The sequence below is a fragment of the Mytilus edulis genome, chromosome 1 (assembly GCF_963676685.1).
Source record: "Mytilus edulis chromosome 1, xbMytEdul2.2, whole genome shotgun sequence".
NCBI lineage: Eukaryota > Metazoa > Mollusca > Bivalvia > Mytilida > Mytilidae > Mytilus > Mytilus edulis.
In genome coordinates this window covers 45,207,118-45,226,313 of record NC_092344.1, presented here as the reverse complement: position 1 = coordinate 45,226,313, position 19,196 = coordinate 45,207,118, and the positions used below count along the sequence as shown (strand labels likewise).

Sequence of the window (19,196 nt, the reverse complement as noted above, 5' to 3'; positions counted from 1 at the left end):
GGATATAGTAATAAATGGTTGTCACAAGGAAAGTTTAATTCTAAATAGTTGGGTATTAGTTTAAAACAAAAGTTATTTGATCAGTTTCAACAGAAATGGAGAGCTAATATTGACTGTTCATCAAAAGGTTTTGCCTACAAATTGTATAAAGTAAATTTTGAATTTGAGGAACATCTGAATATTTTAAGTGATAGAATCACATATTGTAGATTTCGAACGGGTAACCATAAGTTACCCATCGAAACTGATAGATGGAATAAAATTGACCTTAGATATGGTAACTTATGTCATTGTAACGAGATTTGGTGATGAATTTCATTACACTTTGTAGTGTAGTTCTTTGGCAAATTGTCGAGCACAATATCTGGATACTTTTTTCTTGCATAGATGTAACATACTAAAACTTGAAAAAAAAACTATTTCAGTTTAAAATTAAAAATAAGTTGAAAAAGCTGTGCAAAGGGTTATAGATCAATACGGAGAAAATACCAAACGTCCAATCAAATAGGCAATACAAAAAGTAAATTGACGAAAGATCAGCAAGAACCCACATCCGAGGTGAACCCAGATACTCAAACTATATAATAAATTTGCTTACATGTTTGATAAGGCATATATATATATTTTCGGATTGATAATATGTTTTCCTTTCTAGACTATAGTATATGGTTTGGATGCTTTAAAGGTAATGCATATAGAACAAGAAAAGTAAATTATTTCTTCCGTGATTTAATCGTGAGTCATTATGATAGATATCTTTTGTACACTGTACTTGATGTTTTCGTTTTCTTTTTTTCCTGAAGGGACGAATATCAACGGTGCAATGTTGTCAGGAATTAGGTTTTTGAATTCTATTCCAAGTAAAGAAACTACGGAAAGTCGAAAGAAAATTGTGGTATTTCTTACTGATGGGCTAGGCTCTAACGGAGAAACGGTCCTTAATAATATCGACAGGGAAAATACCAAAGGGTTGCCTATTTATAGTCTTGCCTTTGGAAGCAATGCAGATTATGAGTTTGTAAAAAAAGTTGCAGTAAAAAATAAAGGCGTTGCTAGGAAGATATTTGAAGATTCTGATGCATCGCTACAGATAAAGGGGTTCTACGATGAAATTTCATCGTCAGCATTACAAAATGTTTCTTTTAAATATCTTGACAAAAACACAGAGGTTACTGAAAATGCAACAAAAAGGAACTTTGATACGTTTTTTAACGGAAAAGAATTAGTTATTGCTGGCAAACTATCCGACGACAACATACAAGTGCTGAATCTATTGGTTACTGGTAATGGGGTGAATGGAAATGTGGAACTGGAGCTTAAGTCGGATATTCAGAGACGTGATCCGGAATTGACTAAAGCTGGTGATTTTGAGAAAATCACGGAAAGAATATGGGCATATTTGACAATCAAACAACTTCTAGAAGAAGCCATCGGTGAAACTAATGAATTAGAAAAGAAGAATTTAAATGACAGGGCTCTGGCCATGTCTTTGAAGGTAACTGGTAAATAGTTGGTCTATTAAATGACTCTAAAACATGGGAAATAAAATGAAGATAAGTGCTAAATAAATGCCAAAAACATATAAAATGTAAAATACAAGTTTTGCTATTATCTTTGAAACCGATATAAATACGGAAAATATGGAATTACAGAAATGTTCAAAATGTTGATATCCATCCACCTAGTGTCTTTTTACATCAAAAACTGTCTGAAAAGAGTTATTTCCCTTATATGACGAGATTTATCTATTTTGTTCATGTTTGTTTATTATCTTGAAACCTATAATACATAGACAGAAACTTAAATAGCACAAATTACAAGCAAGACAACATCTACAAACAAGGCTTATTACAGATATCGTTATTCGATATTGCTCTTTAATGACGATTTTTATCCATCTGGTAGTGTTTTTTCATATAAATGTTATACCAGATTGACACTTCAAATAACAATATCTACGAATGAGTCAACATGACCGAAATCGTCGGGCGACTCCTTGTTTGACTTTTTACCATTTAATGACGATGTCAGCCGTATTTGGGACAACTTTTTGGAATTTTTGGTCCTCAATGATCTTCAATTTTGTACTTGTTTGGCTTTACAACTATTTTGATCTGAGCGTCTTATGTAGACAGAACACGCGTCTGGGGTACTAAATTATAATCCTGGTACCTTTGATAACTATTTATTAATTTTTGCGTCTTTATCTACTATCTTGAAAACTAAAAAAATAGAAACGCTCTTTAGATAGCAAAAATAATAAACAAGACAAGTTCTAAAATAAGTAAAATTTGCCATAATAGTTAGAAGACTCTTTATAAGAGTGATTGCCATGAAGTTGCGATTTTTTTTACCTTTTTTTGTGTTGAGGCGAAAAAAAGATGTAGAGCAATTTTTAACAGAAAAAAGTTACAAGCAATTATACAAGATCAACAAAAAAGTTATTTTTGTCATGAATTCTATTTTAGTTCAAAATGTTGGAGATGCACATATACATAGGTGAGCGGGCATGCTCTTTATGGGTTTTAGTTTTGTTATTAGCCAAAACGAGTCGATCATTAATCTAAGAGTACAGTTTCTCAACTTTTAAAAGAACTATAATGAAATCTGAAATGTGTTGAAAGTAATAAAAAAAGCAAAATTCACAGATACAATTCCTGAAATTCAGAGAATTTAATGTTATCGTATTATCTCCGTGATGACGATCACAAAATATTGTTCAACTGGTCTGTATATTATAGATCCTACAATATAAAGCATTACCGACGTTGACAAATATTTCAATCATACATTTTTTGACAACTATCGACCTTTTTCAGTACAAGTTCGTCACACCATTGACCTCTATGGTTGTAATAAAGCCAGATGAACGAGATCTTGGTGACTTGGAAGAGAATGAAGATGCAAGACGTATGTTTATCTTATATATGAGCTCTTGAAGGGGTTTACAGAATAGAAAATAATGGGTAAAAATACAGAATAAAGGGCCAAAGAATTAGAGAGAAAAAATTAAATGAGCAACAAAAAAAAAAAAAATGAAGAATCGAGAATAATGAACAAAAATATAGAACTCCGATGTATATTCGGTTATATAATTTAATTCGCAAAATATAGCCATAAGGGTCAAGCAAAAAACATAAAATAGAACACAGTATTAAAGAGGCACTAGCTGTCAAATTTAAGTTCACTAAGGGATTGTGCAATATTTATCTGAGGGTGGGGCCGGTGTACAACAAATATATTTAAAAAAAAATTACGCCCCGCCAATATTTATTATAAAAAAGTTCTTGCCTCGCTTCAATTAATGAAAAAAATTCCTTGTCCCGCTGGAAAAAATGAAACACATATATGGAAATATAAATGATATTTCAACTCAAATGCATATAATTCAATATTATTAAGATTTTATTTTTGTGAAGGAAGTCAACTTAGGAGCGCTGTGATTGAATGTAAGGGTACAATATATTTTTGTGTATTTATCTATGAATAACTGCAGTGTGTATATGTACAATATAAACTTTGAAACCAAACCTATAAAAATATTTTCTTGAGAATTATTTGAAAAGACTTCCGAAATTTCATAAATTTGGTGTGAAATGATAGTGGGCATCAGACTTCAATTATGTTTGAAACTGCTATTTTGAAGCTGTTAATTAAAACGTTTGATTTTTATCACAAAGAATGAAAAATATTCACTGAAAACAATATTGTGTTGAGAAAAGTGCTGATTCATCATTTTAAGTCAAATTGATGGGTACTTATATAAAACTTCATGTTAGGAGTTCAATATTAACTATATTGTATAAAATACACCAAACCATAGTTCTTTTGTATTTCTTTTCATCTTTCGCAATATAGAGTTTAATTGGAAACACCAGAATTCAAGTCGCGACAAATGTTTTTAACTGAGATATTTACTTCTTTGCTGTGTAATTCCCTAAATGTATCACTTGGGTATTTCTCTAGCTATAATCTATTAAAATGGGAAATGTTCTGGTTAAGTTTGACCTGTTTATGGAATAAGGCAATATTAAGTCATACTAGAAGCATTTTCAGTGTTACAATTGTCCATCTAAGAAAAAAAGAGGCCCACTTGAGGCCAAATTTAGATAGAATTTATATCTCCTGTGTAAAGAATTATTCACATTCTTGGCAATTCATGCATACAATATTTCAATATTGCTTGATTTTGTAGTCTCTATCTTTTATTATATCAGGCATATATAATTTTTCATTTTCTACTGTTTGCAAGGACTTTTGTTTGAAATTAATACTCCCAAGGGACATACTTCAGCTTTTTCATAGATTAAGTTGTAATACTTTTAATGTTTAAGAATTTAATTTTATTATGTTGAAGATTTATTTAAAATACAATTGAAGTTGTTTTATGTTTAAGCATTTATTTACCATATGTTATGTCATATGTTTAAATTACAAAGCATTGTTTAGTTTTCCAGATATTTTATTTATATAGACAATGCTTAATAATAGTGTACTAAACTAAAAAGTGCTAAACATTTATTTTTCTTCATTTAATTTCACAATTCTTTGTACGTACAATGTACATATATATTTTATACATTCTGTTGATCAGAATGTCATTTTTTTTAAATGATTATTTAAAGCATAAACACATAAAAATATACTGAAGCACTGTATTAAGTTATTTTGATTTAGATTCAATCGTGCTTTTTTTCTATCAAGTTACTTTTTCCTAAAGAAATCACAAATATATGTTTTGATAAGAATATTTAGACCTTTAAACATGTTGCATTCAGATAGTTTTAATCTGTTAATTTTTTATGCACACATGAAGGTTTTTAAAATGTGTGTGTCCCGCCAAATATTTGTTAAAAAAAAACTTTGCGTCCCGCTCATTAATTGCATGAAAAAAGTATTTGCCCCGGCCCCACCTTCAGATAAATATTGCACAGTCCCTTATTTGACTCAAATTCTCATATTTGATTTATAACAATGAAAAACATTCATCCAAATCATAAACAGTCTACAATAAACCATTTAAAAGGTATGGGCTCGATAATCTATAGCTTCATTTCGTGTGTATTTTAGTTTAGATGCAATCAAATAATATCGAGTACACCTCCGAAGATCTCCGAGAACAAACTTAAATATAGATTGAAATAGAACAGGTGCAATTTATTTTTGATAGGTCTTTTTAATTTCATTTTATAGATTAAAAACATATGTTAAGCATCGTTTTCCCCTTATAAGAATGATTTTTTCGGGGATCAAATCAGGCAATCAAATGAATTACCTTTATTTCTCTAATTTTTGTGCTATTTTCATATTTCTTGATCGGTGTGAGAAAATACACTACTGAAATATCTGTTCTCAGCAAATGATTAGTCGAAATTTGATTATAACGTCAAACTGTTTTGTTTTCTTCTGAATTTTCCTATTATGACGTCATGAAAAAGGTGACCATGCCTGATGACGTCGCATATAAAGAACACAAGTTTCTGAATATCTTTGAAAAAGAAGGATATAAATCATCAGAGAAACAGGTTTCAACACTATAGCTCGTGTATTACGATATTTCTCCACTCTCGACAGTTAAGATTTAAATATTTAAAAAGCTCGGCAAGCCTTGCGCGCCTTAAATAATAAAATTAAACTGTCTCAATTGGAGAAATATCGTAATACACTTGTTGCAGTGTAGGAATCTATATTTCACTTACAATGTTGACATTCGTTTCCTTTAAATAACTGAGCACGCACCATACATGTATTATCTATCCCTTACTTAGGTGTTAAATTGAAGTTCACATGAATACGGATGCAATGATGTCAAATTGTTCACTGGCAAGTGAATAATTCATTGTCAATGTTTCCTAGCTTTTTTTTTAATTGAACCACTGGCTAAAAGCGATATATTATTTCACTATTTCACTTTCATTAATGATTGAACAAGATATTTTTTATTTTTTTTTTATATATATATCTCGTATCTAGAACCCCTTTAATCACAATAATCAACAATTTCAAATTCAAACATAAAACATAGATAAGATAATCCTAACTTTTGATAGACATCGATCTCGTTTTCACAACTTCAAAGTTGCTTTATACAGTCATAAACTGCTGTCAAACGTTTCCGGTTTCAAAACATGTCTTAGCTTGTATAGTGGTTATGAATTTGCATAACCAGGTTTTATATTATTGATTTTTGAATATAACCATCTCTTAAAGTTGAGTAAAGTTAACAATCAAGAAAAAAAATCATCATCAAGTTTATTTGAAAATTTACATGAACTTAAATTTGGTCTATGTGTATATTTTTGTTTCTTTTCAGTTTATGTTATAGTCATCTACCCGAAATTTAGATATTATCTGTCTGGTTTTAAAATTTTATTTTATCAACAAACGAACGACAGGAATACATTGTTATAGTCTTTATTGACTGGGTATAGAATCAAAAACGTATTTTTACCAAAAATGTATTTTCCAAAAATGGTGGGTTAAACCTGGTTTAATAGCCAGACAAACCTCCTATTTCAAGTTGTCTTTTTAAACTGATTTTTATAGTTCGTTCTTATGTTGTACTGTTATACCACTTTCACAGGTTAGGAGAGGTTTGGATCCCGCTTAATGTTTAACCCCACCACATTCTGTTTGTGCAAAATCAGAACCTATTTTAATGAAAATAGATGTATTACATTTTCTTTGAGGTTTTTTGTTGTTAGCTATTTCATATTTTGGGGGTAACAACATTTGATTCCATTCATATGATACAAGGGATCTCTGAATTTTCAAAATTACTCTGAATCAGTTTAAAAACAAAATTCATAAAAGATGTCTCCACGATAGAATGGAAACGACCGTAAGTTAGTTTTAACACATAAACATTTAAAGTCTATATTTTTTTTAATAGTTGCTCTTAGTAAGGTATCTAGTACGAAGCAAACGAGCTCTGCGTCGACAAATAAGAAACGAACCAGTCCAATACGAAAAGGAGGTGGAGGTGGAGGTGGAGGCAGAGGTTATAGTTCTGGAGGAGGAGGTTTGTATGATGTGAAGTGGAAAGTTTATTACCATTGCTTACAAACTAAATATTTAACTGTCACGTGAATCGATAAATTATGTTGCCAATGTTTTATGATTTCTCTGTATGTTTACAATTGAAAGGGAAAAAGTTGAAAGAACTGTGTAAAGCTGCATGTAGCATGGTTCTGAAATAAAATGTGGTTTGAGGCGGAAAACAAATTTACTGTTGAGGGGATGTAGTGTCGTTACAATTTCTATATACGGGTAGTGTGAATTGCCTTCCTCTTTTAGCAATTAAAGTATTTTTTTCATTATTTTTTTCATCACAAACAATAACTTCCTATGTTTTAAATATAGTAAGTGCATTAAAACAATGATGGAGTACGATCCATCTTATATTTGATGGTAGACTTAAACATTTGATCTAATTCGAAGGAGTACGTTCCAAATTTTACTGTATTGACAGTTCTAGATTTTTTTTATTATATAGACAAGGCCACACCAATTTATCTCCTTGTTCGACGGACCCACGCGCACCTATTTTTTTCAAAACAGTTTTTTTTTTATTTTTTTTTATATTCTCGCTTCCCGCATCCGGAAATGTAATCATGTCTATTTCCCGCACCGTTTTTAGCTCAATTGGCCCGAAGGGCCAAGTGAGCTATTCCCATCACTTGACGTTCGTCGTCCGTCGTCGTCTGTCGTCGTCGTTAACATTTTGAACTTCTTCTAGAGAACCACTGAATGGAATGAAACCGAACATGGCATGAATGTTCCTTATGAGAGGCTGATCAAGTGTTGTTACTTTGTAGCCAATCAATCATCCAAGATGGCCGTCAACAGAGGACTTAGTTTAACATAGGACCCTATGGGAAATGCATACAAATGACTTATTTTAGAGAACCACTGAATGGAATGAAACCAAACATAGCATGAATGTTCCTTATGAGGTGCTGACCAAGTGTTGCAACTTTGAAGCCGATCAATAATCCTAGATGGCCGCCAGGAGGGGACTTAGTTTAACATAGGACCCTCAGGAAATGCATACAAATGACTTCTTCTAAAGAGCCACTTATTTGAATGAAACCAAACATAGCATGAATGTTCCTTATGAGGAGCTGATCAAGTGTTGTTACTTCGTAGCCGATCCATCATCAAAGATGGCCGCCAGCGGGGGGACTTAGTTTAACATAGGAGCCTATGGGAAATGCATACAAATGACTTCTTTTAGAGAACCACTGAATGGAATGAAATCAAACATAGCATGAATGTTCCATTTGAGGTTCTGACCAAGTGTTGTAACTTTGAAGCCGATCAATAATCCAAGATCGCCGCCAGCAGGGGACTTAGTTTAACATAGGACCCTTAGGGAAATGCATACAAATGACTTTTTCTAGAGAACCACTTAATGGAATGAAACCAAATATAGCATGAATGTTCCTTATGAGGAGCTGATCAAGTGGTGTTACTGTGTAGTCAATCCATCATCCAAGATGGACGTCAACAGGGGACTTAGTTTAACATAGGACCCTATGGGAAATGCATACAAATGACTTCTTTTAGAGAACCACTGAATGGAATGAAATCAAACATAGCATGAATGTTCCATTTGAGGTTCTGATCAAGTGTTGTTACTTTGTAGCCGATCCATCATCCAAGATGGACGCCAGCGGGGGGACTTAGTTTAACATAGGGCCCTATGGGAATGCATACAAATGACTTCTTTTAGAGAACCACTGAATGGAATGAAACCAAACATAGCATGAATGTTCCTTAGGAGATGCTGATCAAGAGTTGTTACTTTGTAGCCGATCCATCATCCAAAATGGACGTCAGCGGGGGACTTAGTTTAACATAGGACCCTATGGGAATGCATACAAATACTTGTTTTAGAGAACCACTGAATGGAATGAAACCAAACATAGCTTGAATGTTCGTTTTGAGGTGCTGGCCATGTGTTGTTACTTTGTAGCCAAATTTTATCTTTTTTTATATGATTTTAAAAACCCAAGTAAAGTCAGGTGAGCGATACAGGCTCTTGAGAGCCTCTAGTTTTAGAATATGAGATAAAGATATCAACATTTGTTTTGTTAAAATCACAGTCTAACCTGTATATAACGGTTTTAAACCTATAAGCACCCCATCACACTGTGCAAATATCTGTGAGAATATTTGTTTTTAGTATGAAAGCAATTTATCCCACGTGGGAGTGCTCCGATATAAATATATAACAGCGGAAATATCTATACAGAACAAAACATTGGTTTCTTTCTCCTTACTTATATTCCCTATCAAAAAATATTCGTTGTTAGACTAAAGTACAAAGAACTTCTGAAGGATGTGCCTTCAACTGCAATTATATTGTATGTTGGCGAAACAAAACTATCCATAGCCGCTACATGTTTATGGACCTGTCTTGATTGATTCAGGGGCCTGTCGTTCAGCAATTATCGTTTGTTGATGTGGGTCATTGGTATTCTCCCATTTGGTTATATAAATTAGATAGTTGGTTTTACTGTTCGAATTGTGAACACTAATAATTTTGAGGTCCCTTATAGCTTGCTGTTTGGTCTGGATCAAAGTCATGTGTATAGGCCGTACTTTGACCTGTGTTTGTTATTATCAGGTTGGGAACAAACCCCCTCAGAAAAGGGGTCATTTTACTGTTGTAGAAAAGGAAATAGAGATACCAAGGATTTGTATAGTGCTACTATACAAAAACTTTGAAAACTTTAATTTTTTTTACTCAAAATTAAATAAAGAGGAAAAATACATCATATTTTAAACTACTTTTCTAAAAGAGGGGTCCACTTATTATGAATAATATTAAACTGTTAAGTAAATGTGTTAACATCGTTTAAGTGCAGGAATATTACAAAATTATTGACCATGTTTTGACCATTTAATACCAAATAGATATATAGTTCTTTGGGAAAATATGAGCCCTTTTGTACTAAAAAGTGTTTTTTTTTTACAAAGAAATATTATATAACTTATATTGACACCTCTTAAATAGGATATTTATATCATTATGCCAACCTGAGTATGTCACTTAGATGGAGAATAGTCTCATTGTCAGTCACACATACATAGACCAGACTTAATTATACAATTATTTCTTGGTGAACACGAATAAAATACTTCATAAACTAAAGAAATGTCAAAGTACAAGTGATAAATCAAGTTTTAATATTGTCAAAAACTACTATTTTATGTTTACAAAAAATTATAATCGCTCGCCTTTACTTTTCTAGCTTCGCCTAAAAAATTTGCAAATTAAATATTTTTTTATTAAAATTTTCAAATCGCTCGCTCGCCCCAATTTTCGAAGTCCAAAAATCCGTAGAACAAGAAATTAAATTGATGTGGCCTAAAGGAGATTTGACCTTATCTTCAAAGAGACAGCAATTAAATGACAATTTTTAGCATTTAGAGAAAATGCAACGAAAATCAAATTGGACGGACAAAAATGCGGACAGACAGATATGGATAAGACAGTTTACTCCCTCTTTTGGAACATGGATGGTTTTTTTTTCTATATGAAGTTCATTTGTTTTATGTCTTGATTGAATTTTAATCAGAAGCAGAAAATGTAATAATGGTTCACAGTGAAAATATGAACCAACATACAAACCGATAAAGGCAGTACATGTTTTGAACAAGCATTTATAAATCAGATAGCAATTATTAATACAAATGCAGTATTACTGTCGCACAAAGTATATGTCTGGCATGCATGAAGACAACAAGTTTCGACGTAGGTAACAAACTTTTGATAAATCAGAAACTTTCAATTATTGAATTGAATCAGACAATGTACCTCTTAAATATTTCTTAATAAATACGGAAAGTTCGGGTTTTTTTATCATAAAGTTATGATTTTCTAGCGACATTCATAATCAATTTCCAGGTGTAATGCAAGATGGGAAGTAGACCGTACCTGTGTCTTACTTTGAAATTTGTAGATTCTAGTTAAATTTTGATTGATATAAAACCTAATTTTCAGGTGGTGGAGATCCACATTTTATGCTGAGGATTAATGGTATAAAATTCCCGGTATGCTTTGATGTCGATACACGTGACGGAGATGTTATCCGGATGTTGAAAGATCCAATCGCAGGTATGCATTGTCAATCGGCGGCAATTACTTAAAGTGTTTTGATAAGGTGCAGGATAAACAAATCAACAACCATATTACACTTTTTCTCAATGCACACACATTTTAATTGCTAACGAACATCTATAATACATTTATAATCATTTTAGATGGTGGATTGACGAATTGGGCTGTGAGGAAAAAGAGAAATGAAATTTGCAGGGGTGAAGTATATGTACATGTATGTAAATTTAATCTTTTCTCTGCCTTTGCAGATAGACAGATCTTTTACTTTCTTGGTCGACACACCAATTGCTGTTTTGGTCGACACATCATGCGGTTTATTGGTCGACATATCATGTGGTTTTTTGGTCGACACCATTTAGTGTTTTAGTTGACAAATACTTTGGTTTCTTGGTCGACACATAATGATTATTTGGTTTAATGGTCGACACATCATTTGGTTTCATGGTCACCACAGCATTAAGATTTTTTTGGTCGACACATCACGTTGATTTACATGAAAAAAATATTCCCTCGCTTCCAGTCCGTTATTTCTCTTTGTCTTCGTTTTTTAAACAGGTATTACCATTAACGCTGGCATTGTAAGATCAACAATGAAAAAGAAAGATGGAGAGTTTAAAACATACATTGGAGAAATTGTTATACTGGCACCCGCTTCACGAATTCATATAAAACCAGACAAAATAACATTTAACGGAGATGTAAAATCCTGGAATAATGAAAGCCTCTTTGAAATTGAAGGAAGTAAAATCCACATTTATGGAAATGCACTTCATGAAAGATCAGTATATATTGGTTTTGAGAATAACGTTAGTATTGAAATCCGCCGACCTTTGAAAGACGATACTGAACGTGATGTTAGCTACCTTAACATGTACATCGATAACGAAAAAGGAGTATCGAATATGGCTGGTGGTATCTTAGGTAAGATTCTTCAAATCATAAATGTAACCGTCAAAACAGATCTTAGTCCAATTCTATAAGTAAGTAAGTAAGTAAGTAAGTAAGTAAGTAAGTAAGTAAGTATGTAAGTAAGTAAGTAAGTAATGACATTATTTAAAGAGGGTGACTCAATAAACATTCTCTAATCTACCTTAAGGCCCTCACTAAGAACAAACAGTACAAGTATTACAAAGCTTACAATTTTAAACATATTATGTAGATGCAATATCATCATGTATAAATTTCGAAACCTACTTTGATATTTTAGATGACAAAAATATTGCTTCTTTTTGTAGATTTAGAACTTGAACACAAAAAATCCTATCGAAATTGGTACATGGCAAAACATTAAGAGAGAAAATCGTAATTCCGGTGATATTGGCGACTGGTTCCATTATATTTTAGAATGTTCGCTAATAGACTATAGAAGACAATTGCTACTAAAGCATAATTTTGTAAACAGACCAAATATTTTAAAATTTCAAGGTCTAATGAATTGTAGCAACCCGTCTGAACTAAACAAACTGTGAAAATTTATTAGAATTATTATTAAATGCCTAGAATCTCCTGGGTAACCACTTTATGTCTCTACTTTACATTTGGATTTAAAATTTATACTATATTAATTTATGTGTATATGTCTCTGTGCCATTGTTCTTTGGTTTACGAGAATAAAGATAGATGTATGCACATTTTTCATGCTTAGCTAACTATACATTGTCTGTAGAACAAGAGAAAAATAAATTCATATATTTATATACATAAAATGCTAAATCATTAGAATATATGAGTGAGTTGTTATAAGTCATTTACAGTGAAGAAATCTGCACATTTTTGTTGAAAAGTGTCCAGATTTTCACACCTTTTTGATTCATTTGGTAGTTTATTCCAAAGTATTAATGAGCTATATGCGAAAGATTTCTTCATTGAATTTGTATTCGTTCGTACAACAGCTGAATTATTATTTGCAAAATGATCTTAGATTTCTACTATGCAGGTTAACAATTGGACAACAGAGTTCCTTTAAGTACTAGTAGCCAGGTGCTTTATCGTCGACAATTTTATGAACAAGAATAAGTTTATGATATGAAATTTTAGATTTGAAATTTAACCATTTAAGCTCTTTAGATAAATTTGTAATAGGTGTTAGTATTAGTGCATATAGTATAATCCTTGTCGCACTTGTATTCCTTTTTATAATTCGGACTATGCTAGACATAAAAATTCAATAAGTTTCGACAATTTCAAATTTTTACCACGTTAGTGATCCATATACAGGAGAAAGGAGTCCCACAGAAAATAATCAAGATCCACCGTCAAAAGAAATGTTTCCAGAAAACGAAAAATATTCAGATATTAAATTTTCAACCTCTGACATTGATCCTAACATGGGATATGGAAAAACATACATTTGTTAGCAAGAATAATAGAAATCCCCAAACTATAGACAAGCTTGTATATGAGAACAATTAGAACTCCAATAACAACAACGAAAAGAATTCACATTAAAAAAATACTAGTAGTTCTCCATTAACATATTTATATTACAATCATATATGGCCATAATAACGAGTGTCGTTTTTTTATGTGCTTCTGTTATGGTGTCAAAATTTTTGTGCGGACATTCAATAAAATCAAAGAAGTGCTCAGTAACAAATAGCATTCCTGTTTTATTATCGATATTAAGAATTGAACGATGGACAGCTAGTGCGTGAATTTTTCTTGCTACCTGATTGGAAGATATTACGAGACGTGAATAATCAAAGTTTATTGATTGGTATACAGTCCGATATGCGGTTTAAATAGAACAAAAGAATTCGACCTCTTGTGTTTAGAAGGTAGAAAAGTGTATCGAACTTTGTATACAGTTGTCAAGATGTCACAAAAGTTTCTTTCCGTAAAGTCATTATAAATATTTGCATTCACGTTGTTTAATTTTCATATTGTACAATTGTTCACAATGCAACTTGCAAGCAATCGTTAAAACTTTTTAAAACGACCATAAGTCAAGCTGTTACGTCATTTAAGGGGGTCTCCTTATAAACTGCTACTTTTTTTTGCTCGACATAGAAAAATCTGGGAAAAATTACAAAAATTTCAAAATGAATTGTCAATCGTTTAAGACCATTCCCAAAGTGGCACACCTAAATTTGACATTTGGACGCAACTTCAAAGTTGGATGTTATATGACGGGTTTTGTTAATTAATTTACGCATCGAACACACCCGTCCTATATATGTAACATCACATGACTTTTAAGTGATTAAAACTATTTTTTAAAAATAATATTTGCATGCTTGACATGTTTTTTTCTTAAACAATTACAATTACACCGACAGTCATAATTTCTGTATTATTTAAAAAAGTTTTGTTACACATTTTGTTACACCTTAGTTATACAGTAACCCGGATTGGTTGACCATTGTGAAGTTGAGTTTTTCGGATAGCATAGATTTATATCGTTGTATTCCTTTTGTTTGTGTTAACCAATTGTCGTTCGGAATTATTTTTTATACATCATTTATTGATCTTACAATTCTTGTAATGTAGTTTGCGTCTTATTTCTTGAGTGTCATATTTTGGCTATGTTTGTGTTCGATCACACAGTATAATAAGTCGGTAGTTGCCCGCGAATGGATTTTTTTTTAATTTCTTGTGACTCTGCGTCTTATTTGCTGATTGCAGTTGGTTTTTTGTTTTGTGTCATGTTGAGATATGGTGTTATTTTGTTTTTCTTTTGATGTGTTTGCATCTTAAATTGGGATTGCACTGAGTTATTTCATGATTTCCCTTGTGCTATATTTTCGATACATTTTTAGTCTGTCTTATAGCATCTTACAATTGTCTGACGACATAATGTGATACTTTTTTTGTTCGCCAATATTATTCATAATATTATTCTTGCGATTTGAATTTACTATTTATATCTTATTTTATTCTTAATAATAGTTTATCTACAGTCGAAAATTTGCAAGACATTAAGAGTCTTAACTTATTTAACAGTTTAACATTAGACTCAATTTTATTGTAGTAATTTTCTTGAATAACCGTCCCACTGTTAGTTGTATGTTAGTTCTTCACAACTCAGAAACAGATTCAAGGGTAACAAAGTTCCCTTATATGAATTTTTACCGTGTATGGTAGCTCACTCTATTTGTCTCATACATGCTCACACTATTACAAGTTACAGAGTCGGATTTAGGGGGGGGGGGGGGGCTTTTTCAGAAAAAAAAATTGGTTGGTTATATAGGGAATCACTGAAGCGTGACGGAATCGCCCCCCCCCCCCTCTTTAGGCAGTCAGTGGGCCCCCTCTTATGAAAATTTTATTTGATCCGCCACTGAGTCAAGTACTATAGTAGTACACCGGTGTCTTCATATTTCATGTACAACACATGCGTATATATATTACTTGAGTGTGAAACATACAACAATACTCTACCAAAGAAAGCCAGGAAACAATCCATCAACAAAGAAGTAAGTTAATCCTTGAACTTCAAAGGGTTTTGGTATGGTTTTCTTGTTTGAGCGCGAACATTTATTGTCCGCCTCCATCAATCAATTTTTTTTCTTTCAAAACTTAACACTATAAGGTTTTAGAAGATCAGAATTCATAATATTTAGACGATATTTTTTTAAATGAATCTTACCCCTCACTTTTTTTTCACAATTTGAAGTTAAATTTTCGTTCCCGTATGTAAATAACTAGCACAAAGACTTTCATTATTTTTTTTTTTATTATTATTCATTTGAAGACTTCCATCGCACTGTTAAAACCAATATTCAGAGGCCGATCCAGAATTTTACATTAGGAGGGGGTGGGCGCTGACTGAGATTAGGAGAGCTCGCTCCAGTCCTGCTTCAGTGAATCCCGTATGTTTAAGCTAACAAATTTTTCCGACTAAAGCCCCAGCTCGAATCTGCCTATATGCTTGAAAACGTTGTTCTTATACATACTTACCTCCATGTCATTGTCTCAAGTCTACAGTCTCTGCACCGAACACTTCCAATCGGCCAAGCCGTTGATAAGACGGTGCTTAAAAGAGCAGGGGCTTGGGTTAAAATTGTACTTACTAGACAGTCTTTGATAATCTGTTACAGTTTTGTGCAAGAGTTAGCCCTTTGTTTGTTTTTTTTTTTTAACTCTTTACCATTCGGCAAAAATTGCACTATTTTTGCCGATGAGGAACGATCAAATTTCAATCAATCATAACTTTCTTATTAGCTCACCTGGCCTAAAAGGCCATGTGAGCTTTTCTCATCACTTGGCGTCCGTCGTCGTCGTCGTCTGTCGTCGTTAACAATTTTTCAAACATCTTCTCCTCTGAAACTACTGAATGGATTTGAATGAAACTTAAAATGATTGTTTCTTAGATTATCCTGCACAAAGTGTGTGCTTCGATTTTTGATCCGTCAAAAAACATGGCCGCCGTTACTTAAAATAGAACATAGGGGTCAAATGCAGTTTTTGGCTTATATCTCAAAAACGGAAGCATTTAGAGCAAATCTGACAGGGGTAAAAATGTTCATTAGGTCAAGATCTATCAGCCCATAAATTTTCAGATGAATCAAACAAACCAGTGTTGGGTTGCTGCCACTTAATTGGTAATTTTAAGGAAATTTTGCAGTTTTTGGTCATTATCTTGAATATTATTATAGATGAAGATAAACTGTAAACAGCAAAAATGATCAGCAAAGTAAGATCTACAAATAGGTTAATATGACCATGGAAGTATTATAGTCAATATAATACTTCCATGATATGACTAAAATTGTCAATTGACCCCTTAAGGGGTAAATGTCCTTTAATGACAATTTTTCACAATTTGTTCATCATATTTGCTAACTTTAAAAAATCTTCTCCTCTGAAACTACTGAATGGATTTGGATGAAACTTAGCATGATAGTTCCTTAGATTATCCTGCACAAAGTGTGTGCTTCGATTTTTGATCCGTCAAAAAACATGGCCGCCATTACTTTAAATAGAACATAGGGGTCAAATGCAGTTTTTGGCTTATATCTCAAAAACGAAAGCATTTAGAGCAAATCTGACATGGGGGGTAAAAATGTTCATTAGGTCAAGATCTATCAGCCCTGAAATTTTCAGACGAATCAAACAAACCATTGTTGGGTTGCTGCCACTTAATTGGTAATTTTAAGGAAATTTTGCAGTTTTTGGTCATTATCTTGAATATCATTATAGATAAAGATAAACTGTAAACAGCAAAAATGATCAGCAAAGTAAGATCTACAAATAGGTTAATATGACCAAAATTGTCAATTGACCCCTTAAGGGGTAAATGTCCTTTAATGACAATTTTTCACAATTTGTTCATCATATTTGCTAACTTTAAAAAATCTTCTCCTCTGAAACTACTGAATAGATTTGGATGAAACTTAGCATGATAGTTCCTTAGATTAACCTGCACAAAGTGTGTTCTTCGATTTTTGATCCTTCAAAAAACATGGCCGCCCTTACTTTAAATAGAATATAGAATGATTGTAAGGTGTACATGTCTAGCTGACAGGTGTCATCTAACCTTGACCTCATTTTCATAATTCAGTGGTCAAAGTTAACTTTTTTAGTTTTGGTCTATTTTTTAAATACTTTATGCATTAGGTCAACTATATTTGGTGTATGAAAATATTTTATGATCTATATGTCGGTTACGCAGGTTTTATTTGAACTTGACCTCATTTTCACAGTCCATTGCTAAGTTTTAAGTGTTTGTGTTTTGGTCTCATTTTCTTTATTTATAAACAGTAAGTCATATATATTTGTAATATTGAAGAATTGTTAGCTGTACATGTTTGCCTGGCATGGTTCAATATGTTCAATAAGGCATTGTTTACCAGGTGAGCGATTCAGGCTCTTGAGAGCCTCTTGTTTAATTCAATGGTCGAAAAATGGTCAAATGATATATCTTTTAACAGTCCACCTCAAAAAGTTTTAGAAACGTTCTTAGGTGTACCTGTACATATGAAGAGCTAAATGAATATCATATTTAAAATTTTATACAGCCGAATGGCTAAAGATATTTTAACCTTAAAGATGCTGTCATATGACGATATTAACAATTTAAAATCAGAAACGCTTTTGAACTTTTCGTAAATAGAATTGTCACTGATAACAGTGTCGGTGAAGCCTATTTTAAGATTTTGTTTTTAATTATTATATTTTGTTTATATTTCAGGTCAGTTTGTTCATAAAAAGACAACTCTCTTTAAGATTGGTCTTGACAAAAGGGGAAGACAACATGGACACTTTAGAGAGACAGAAAATACAAATAAAACTCATTTTAATGCCGTTCTTCACATGAAGCCAGATATAATTACTGGCGAAATGGTCTGGTGTTGGAATGTGTATAAGAAAACTGAAGGACTTCTAGCTGGTGATCTGAAAGATTATTTCATTTCTGATATTGATTCTACATAACTATAATAACCATTTTTATTATATACATACTAACTTCCATCAATTTATTTTTGAAGGGATATGAATTTAATGACTATGTCATTCATAATCATCGCTGAACGTTTCGGTCATGAATCAAATATTGACTCTTTATTTACACCAACATTTAAGGGAACCCTTTATAGTAAGGTCCTTTATATTTTATCAACACAATCCCTTCATTAACCAACGTATGTTTATTTCCGAGGAACATTATTTTTTTATTTTTTTTCGAGTAGGGGAGATAAGAGAAATCTGTTTTTAAGTTTCAGCTAAAAGGACGTGTTAATAATGACTGTCTAATGGGCGAAATTGTTATCTCTAAAACTGCGGTGTACCAACAAATATCTAAGAACAATCATTGCGAGTCCTGTAAAACTCTTGATGATCAACTTAAAGGGGCACCAATTTCCGAAAAAGACTGATCTTTTACAAAAGGCAGGCATTCACCTCTATTTTCTATAATAGATGGCAACAATGATAATTATAATCTTATCATAGTTTGATGTCGACTTTAATTTCATATGCTATTTTATATATTTGTATATTTTTATGATATCGAATCATCACTTCACTTTAATAAACTTTTATAAATGAAATTTACGAATAAACATTATCAAAATACAATGTGTATAGATTTCGACATCTTGCGTTGTAACCATTGACACGATATCCA

The 19,196-nt window shown here is 32.2% G+C and overlaps 1 protein-coding gene across 2 annotated transcripts in view; it reads left to right on the top strand.

Annotated features, from left to right (window-relative positions):
- The window catches only part of LOC139512808 (inter-alpha-trypsin inhibitor heavy chain H3-like), a 36,196-nt gene extending 17,559 nt beyond the window's left edge, over window positions 1-18,637 (top strand). For both annotated transcript variants that reach the window (XM_071300738.1, XM_071300728.1), the window contains exons 7-12: window positions 804-1,495; window positions 2,820-2,910; window positions 6,893-7,021; window positions 11,012-11,125; window positions 11,684-12,049; window positions 18,261-18,637. In XM_071300738.1, the coding sequence (XP_071156839.1) occupies window positions 804-1,495; window positions 2,820-2,910; window positions 6,893-7,021; window positions 11,012-11,125; window positions 11,684-12,049; window positions 18,261-18,502 (1,634 nt within the window). In that variant the 3' untranslated portion in view covers window positions 18,503-18,637. The remainder of the gene's footprint in view (window positions 1-803; window positions 1,496-2,819; window positions 2,911-6,892; window positions 7,022-11,011; window positions 11,126-11,683; window positions 12,050-18,260) is intronic.
- The last annotated feature ends 559 nt before the right edge of the window (window positions 18,638-19,196 follow it).